General features: G+C 39.5%; 1 protein-coding gene across 1 annotated transcript; it reads left to right on the plus strand.

Annotated features, from left to right (window-relative positions):
- The first annotated feature begins 575 nt into the window (after positions 1–575).
- On the plus strand, positions 576–5,977 carry LOC148593432 (snaclec agkisacutacin subunit A-like). The gene is made up of 5 exons (XM_088530931.1): positions 576–710; positions 2,331–2,545; positions 4,251–4,382; positions 5,365–5,500; positions 5,785–5,977. The coding sequence occupies exons 1-5, from the start codon at positions 653–655 to the stop codon at positions 5,865–5,867; spliced, it is 624 nt and encodes a 207-aa protein (XP_088387057.1). The 5' UTR covers positions 576–652; the 3' UTR covers positions 5,868–5,977.
- Positions 5,978–7,568: the final 1,591 nt, after the last annotated feature.

Raw genomic sequence — 7,568 nt, forward strand, 5'->3', positions numbered from 1 at the left:
GCCTGTAGTGGTGCATGGGGTTATTTCTCTTGCAAGATACAAAGCTTGTCATTTCCTTTTGTTGAGCTTTATGAGGTTCCTCTCTGCCCATTTCTGCAACCTGTTAAGGTCCTTCTCAGTGATGCCACAACCACCTGGTGTATCATCTCCCTAGTTTTGTACCATCTGCAAACTGGCTGAGGGTATGCTCTGCCCCAGCATCTGCACCATAAATGAACATGTTAAACAGTACTGGCCCTAGTATTGATCCCTGAGATACCCCACCAGACACTGGCTTCCAGCCACTGATCACAATCCAGCACTTCAGCCCATGCTCAGTCCACCCCGATCAGCCTCCATAGAGTTACTATGGACCAGCTGATCATGTGCACACTCCCACTAGTAAAGAAAAATGCAATCACCTAAAACTCTTTCATGGGGCAGCCCAGTGAAAAACACCTTCAATAAAGTGTCTAAGCTCTGTTTCAGGTTAGCAAACAAATTATCCCTGTCTTTGTGCAATGAAAACAGCAGTTTATCTTTCAGCTTTGGAGCGCAAAAGATGATGATGCAGATCTTTCATTTCCCAAGCTCCATCACCATTTAAGTGCCTTGCTGAACACCTTCCACTGTTTACAGGTCACAGGCAGCAGCACCGTCAGACCTCCTGACAATGTCCCATCTTTTTTTATTCCTGCTTTTTGGAGCCTCACTTCTCTCCAGCTCAGAAGGTAAGTGTAATATGTCTCCACCATCCTTGTTTCTTGTCTCTTTTTCCAGCATGGACTCAGAAAAAATATATGAACTAAGACAGAATATGTGAAAATGTGAGTTTTTTTTTTTTAATGTGAAGTTAATGTCATCTCGACCTTTTCTGAAAAGCACTTAGGGGAGATGAGAGGTTAGAGACATTCTGTACATGACCTTGCCCCAGTACAGGCTCTCTCCTTGCAAAGATCTCTAAACTGTCATTAGCTCCTATGGTTTATCTGTCCAAACTAGGTCCTGTGGTTTATCCAAACTCATCTCTGAAACCCAGAAGCCAGGCTTTTTTTTTCATGACAGGGACTCCCTGAATGAGAACACGTTGCTTTAAGGGTCACAGCGGATGCCATGAGGAGATTGATCCCTGTGTTCCCCTGCGTTTTGCAGAAGCTGTGTATGAGGGGAAACATACAGCTGGTTGGCTAGTCTAGGCAGAGCCAATTGCACAATCAGCTTGACTTGGCTTAGTTTTGGTGATATGACACTGCATCAGAGTATGGATGCCTGTGTTGTGCTCTGTCCTGTTCCATCTTGAAGGCAAAAGACTATGCAACATGCTGGCCATTTCTGTTGCTTATGGGGAGGAAGGGAGAGGCTGTAGAGCAGAGAGAAACCCTGTAGTTAATGCCATCACTTGGGATGGCCTGAGATCCTAAATCATTAAGAGAAAAGTGAAATTGTAACACTGTGAATCTCTTTCCATGAAAGATAAGAGGGAATGGGAGGGGGACAACATTTATTGCACCTTCCTCCTCCTTTTTATTTTTTGATTTTTTTATTATTTTATTTTTTTGTCTGGGCTAGTGCCAGGAACATCTGGCCAAAGAGAGGGGAAATGTGGTTTCCACAAGATAAAACTTTGAATGGATACAAGCAGTTTCTAAGGAGATCTGCTCTATAATTGTAGAGGAAATTACAAGCTGAATCATCTGTGGTTTGGGGAGAGAAATCAATGATATTTTGTAAGTTGAACCCAACTGTGCTGACTACTTACCAAGAGGAAACTGGAAAGAAATCAATTCCAAGAACTTTCAACAAAATCCATCTTAATTCAGGTCTGACAGATCTGTTTTGTTCTCCATCTCTAAAGCAACATGATGCACCAGCCTGAAATCCCTATTACTATTCCAGAGCCAGGTCCTCCTCAGCAAAGCCGGGCTAATGCGCTACGCTCCTGGCCTGTCAAACCACTTGCCTGAACACCTTTGAGGGCCAACCTGCTGAACCTGCTGCTGCCTCTCAACAGGGTAGATTCAGAGCAGAATCCACAAACTGTGATGCACTGCACCACATATTGAAATGGATTGCTGGAATACAGCTGCACCACTGGACCTTGAAATGACAGCAGCTAACTAATTCTGCTTATAGCCTAAGTGGCATTTGACTCCTAAATTAGCACTTCTTTTTTCTTTTTTTGAAATACAAGGGAATACTGAATATCTAGTATTTTCATTTTGTAGCTTCACTTTGTTACTTCAAAGGGACATTAAATAAACTCAGTTCAGTTAAAAGAGGAAATAGGGAAATAAATATGTATTCTCCGAAAGATGAATGAGACCTTTCTTCTGCATATGTTTTTCTTTAAGGTGATAACAACTCCACAATCAAACATCGCAATGCTCGGTTCTCTTCCCTAATCATCTATAAATCTTCATCTAAGAAAATTCATAAACCATCTTACCTGAATCCACCCGCACTGCAGATCTGCCAAAGCCAAAGCCAATGCCAGAAAGGCTGGATTAGTTACAAAGGCCGCTGTTACCTGTTGATTGAAAGGAGAATGACATGGACTCAAGCTGAGGTACCTGGTTCTTCAAAACAGGATTATTCATTATTTCTTCTCTCCTTTCCCACAGTTATCTTCCTTGTGCATGACTCATTTTCCTCCTTTTCTGCTTCTCCTGATATATGTCAGTGTTGACAGCAAATACTTGATATTCACCTCAGTGTTGCAGGTGAGTTTAGCTGTACTCTGCCTTGCCACGACATACATAAGTAGAAATGAACTAGCTCCTGTTTGGAACTTAGACCGTCTGGATTTCCAATCTCCCTTCCTTTAAAGCAGTTTTTGAGCATGAAGTCTATTGTCTCAAGCTGTAAAACAAGGCAAATGATGTATAAACACAACACTGCTTTATGCCTGGGCAAGAGAAGTCAAACAAGTCAAAAAGCCTTGGGGTTCCTTGGCTGTATTGTTGGATGAGTTAAGGCTGACGGATTCTCCATCTGCCCACCGCACACACATGATACCCATGAGGCATGGCTTTTCTCTGTGATTTGTCAAGCCCTGGATGAATAGTAAACCCTTTTCCACTGCACAGAAGATGCTTGCTAAACAACTTTTTGACTTCACTTTGTTACCTGCTCAGGCATATATCAGAGATTATATCCAGCTCCATAATTTGCTGTCTTGAACCAGAATACTTGCTTTTGCAGGAGCCATATAGAAACACTTCCATATATATTCACCATGGGGTGTCATGTTTCTCTTGAGCTATATGTAAAAGAGTGCCTTACATTCAAATGACTGGTAAGAGGAGTTTTTCCCCTGAGCCTAAACATCAGGGCAGCGAATGCCCTTGTTTTGAGGTGCAGAAGAGAGATTGCTTGGAGAAACTTTGCAAAGACCTCTCTGTTTATTCCATTCCCCAGCTGGACGAAGACAAAAGCAAAAACAAACAAATACACAAACAAACAAAAGACAATGAAAATAGCATCCTTTTTAAAAAAAACTGTTCCGAAATCTCCATTTCTACTCGTCATTTATTCATTATAAGGTTTATTTTGCCTGTTTTTAGCTGTCAAAAAGTGGAGGCATCTAGACTGTGCTGCACACTAAGTTCCCAACAGTGAGAGCTCTGCTCTATGCCTTTTTTTACAGTGGATGTATGACAGCCTGGATATGCTTCCCATTCTCTAATGACTAGAGAGAGCCCATGTAACTACCTACACTACAAACTCAGGTTACAGCCACAAAATAATTTCAGTGGGAAGAGATATCTGAGGGGATCTAGTTCAACCCCTGATCAAAGCCCGGGCAACTTAAAAGCTCTGGCAGGTTGTTCAGGGCCATGTCCAGATAAGTTTTGAAAATCTACAAAGATGCCAGTCATCGGCACCTGACATCTCTCTTCTCCTTAACCCCTTCTCTGGATGATTGAAATGTTTTGTTGTTGTTGTTGTTGTTGTTGTTGTTTTGATTTTTTTTTTGATTCTACTCTTTGAGTGTTTACTCTTTTAGAGCATCCCTTCCCCTATTCTTCACTTTTTCTGTCTTTCATTTCTCTGTCTTCAAAATGCTTTCCATGCCAGCTTTCCATGACTTTCCCCTCTAGTGTTTTGCTTTTCTACTTCCATGAAATTGCTCCTTTTCTCCAGTCTTTCTCTTCTGGTTCTTTCCCCGCCACTACCCTGCCATTTGCTCTGTGTTTTTCTTTGCTCACCTGTAATTCACATAGCTGAAGCCACCTCATATCTTCTGTGCTTAATACTCTTTTTTTGTGCAGAGAGCTTGCTGGACTAGAAGAGAAGGAAGTCACCTAACCAGCATCACCAGTGCAGCTGAAAACAAATTCCTTCATAAACTTGCTCAGAGAAGGAAGGAAACCCAATTCTGGACAGGCGGAAAATACCAAAAGGCAAGTGTGCCATAACCAGAAATGAAAATAAACATCAGGGGAAGAAGTTTATGACTCAGTTGATCAGATTTTTTTTTTCTCCCTTTGGAAAAAGTTTTGTTTTCAAGGGATTAGTTTCCTTTGTGCCATGGAAATTCTTTTCTGTCTCAGCAAAGATAAGCAGTTACAAAAAAAGTTAGTGCTGTTTTGGGGGTGTGGGGAATTGCGGATGAATGGTGGAGGAAAAGGGGAGATCTTAAGAATTTTTTTGACAGACTTATCCACATTGAATACAATAACATTGCATGAAAAAGATGAGTTGAGGTACAAAACTCAAATGAGAAACTGGATAGTAGATAATATGTTCTCTTTTTAATCTCTGTTTAGTAGAATGTCATGTTAGTAGACTAGATTTGGAGTTATAAAAAGCTTGTGTGAATATATTCATTCAAATTATTTTAATGAATTTTCTTGGAGTGTCTTCCCACCAATATTTTAGTCAGTGATTCTACTGACGTTTTTGCTGATATTGTGAATTTGGAATTAACGTTGTAGAATTTTAAAAGCAAGTGAATTTCACATTTTTAAATAAAATAAGATTCTGTAAGTTTTACTTGTGCAACAGGGCACAACAATGACCTAAATGTCCATGTTCAGTGTCTCAGATTCTGAATGTCACCTACCTGCAATGCATTACTCATGAGTTCTATAGCCCTATTCTGAATATGAATACATTCAATAAAATTACAATTTATCTGAGGACAATTCATGAAGAGTGGATGAGGCGAAATTAATATAATATGGAATTAAAAATGAATTATTCATGTATCTCCATAGGACAATAAGATCCCCACAGGCAATAAATGCATCCACGTCCCAGTGGATTCACTGGTCTCATTCAGTTATTTTCTATCCTATCAAATAGAATATGTCAAACTGCCTTCTGAATTCAGAAGAGACCTGCAGTCCAGCTTCTGGATTTTGTTTGTTTGTTTGTTTACAGGGTTTATCTTTGAAATGGACTGATGGATCTCTGACTGTTTTCATCCAGCAACCTGTGTCATCCCTTCTTAGAACTTTCAGAGGTCTATTGCAAAAACTGTTAAACATTAAATTTTGCCTGACGCTAAATACTGGAGGTAAGGAAAACTTGGGATGATTTATAAAACTCATAGTTTACTTTGCTCTTGAACTTCCACCATCCCTGTGGGATGAGTATTTTCCAGGACTAGCTGGAGCCATCATCATCTTATTAAAATATTGTCCAAAGCTGCAATATGCACAATACAGAAAGAGAAATTAAAAGAAAACGAGATTTCCAGGGACTGACCTGAGTTTGCATGATTTCATATTAGCAATGAACCAGTTCCTTAACCATTTCTTCTTGTTTTCCTTTGCATTCTGTCCCTGCCTTTGCTTCTAGGTCAGGGTGATTGGGGCGGCTCTTTGTGTAGCAAGAAACTGCCGTTCATCTGCGTTTACAAACCAAACTGGATGAACCATTAACCTGCGACTATACCGTTGATGAAACCTGCTTCTGTGCTTCAAAGAGAGTTCAGCCACAATCCATTTGTGCAGAAAAATCTTTTGCATGGAAAAATCAAGTTCTTTTCTTAAAAAAAGCAGAGCTATTATAGTACAATGCTTTTCTGTTCTATTTGCATTATTGTAGCAATGTTCTTGTAGTCTACATTTAAAATGATGCTATAAAAATAAGTTCTGATTTGATTTGAATACTTGATGAAATCAGCATACCATTTAGCTTTTCCACAGGGTTTTCAAGAGTATTCATAAGAGCTCTTTAATTATTAAATAATTACAAATCACTCATTAAAACATTATTCATTTCACCATTTAATCATGTCAAGTCATATATTTTCAGTCTTGGAATTTTTTCTTTCCTAGTGTCAGCTAGATCCAAGAAAAGTTAATTGACCATTTTCAATATTTAAGTAGCTAAATGGCTAGTTCAGTACACTGTAATATAGCCGTAAGATGGGGCCCAAATCAGAGGGAGAAGTCATAAGTATATCATTAGGTACAGGAGGTGGTGCATCACTTTGTGAACTGCATAGGAAGATGTTTTGTTAAATGAAGCAAAACTGGTTATCCTGCTTATGTTTGCCTAAGTTCTAAATATGATCAATGACTATGTTCTACATGAGCAACCATCTTCTTAGTTGTAAGTCTCTTATTGTTTTTGACTCCACCAGTTAGCTGAAAGCTTCCATTCATAGGTACTTTCCCTCACTAGCTAAAAAGGTAGATGAAAAAGCTTCATACAGGGGACATGGATGATTATTTGGCTCATCCAGGCGATAACTAAACTCCTCCTCAGTTAAGAAGGATGGAAAAACTAGCAAAAACATTAGCACTTCTACTGTCCTGTTAACCAGTAAAATCTCAGAAAAATCTTACATTGATAAAACATCAGCTGCCATATTTACCTGAATATCCCCAGGTGTGCAATTTTTTTCTTCAACTGGAGGTATAAAGGGTGTGAATATACTAAGGGTCAGGCTGTGCCAAGATTGTCCCAGGAACATCTTGTAGATAAGACTCACCTGCTGTTTGGAGAGCAAACATCTACTGCAGTGTATTTTCTCATGTCTCTAGTCCACCTGAGATGCATGCATGTGTAGCAAGGCTGCTGAGGAGCAGAGCATACCAGACATAAAGCCACCCCGGAGACTCATCTTCCTGAACTAGGCATAACTGGACTCTCTCAGAGTCCAATGATTTTCCTTGTAATTATCTCAAGGAATGCCAACCATACCAAGATAAAGCTATGTTTTATACAAAATACTTTTTTTTTCCCCTGGCTGATTGTTATTTTGTTGTTTGAATAACTTTCATAGTGGTTTATTTGGAGTCACAAGGGAAGATGGAGCAGAGTTGGGGGAAAAGTCAAGAAAGATCTGATTCTCATTCTTCAAAACTTCTCTCCACTAAGGAATGCAACTTTCCAAAACAAAGTGAATGTGGTGAGTTTTAAGGGGAACCAATAAACTGACTAGTTAATCTAAGCGTAATTGCTACCTAACACATCATCGTATTGTCAGATATGCATCCCCCTCCGTATTTTTTGACAAAATTAATTTCCCTAGAGAGAAGAGAGTCCTGTATCCTTGATGTAGGAAAGTGATTTATGAAGAGGTTTTATTGGTCATTGAATACCATTCCCTTTCTTCTCCAGCAGGCTATAGT

The sequence above is a fragment of the Tinamus guttatus genome, unplaced genomic scaffold (genome assembly GCF_059628265.1).
Source record: "Tinamus guttatus ecotype Peru unplaced genomic scaffold, ASM5962826v1 Tinamus_guttatus_pri_ptg000394l, whole genome shotgun sequence".
NCBI classification, from domain to species: Eukaryota; Metazoa; Chordata; class Aves; order Tinamiformes; family Tinamidae; genus Tinamus; species Tinamus guttatus.

Excerpts from the sequence above, each read along its gene's own strand:
- LOC148593432 (XM_088530931.1), top strand. The coding sequence starts at position 653 with ATGTCCCATCTTTTTTTATTCCTGCTTTTTGGAGCCTCACTTCTCTCC. Across the intron at positions 711-2,330 it reads ACTTCTCTCCAGCTCAGAAG|GTGATAACAACTCCACAATC; the intron begins GTAAGTGTAATA and ends TTTTTCTTTAAG. Across the intron at positions 5,501-5,784 it reads CCTGACGCTAAATACTGGAG|GTCAGGGTGATTGGGGCGGC; the intron begins GTAAGGAAAACT and ends CTTTGCTTCTAG.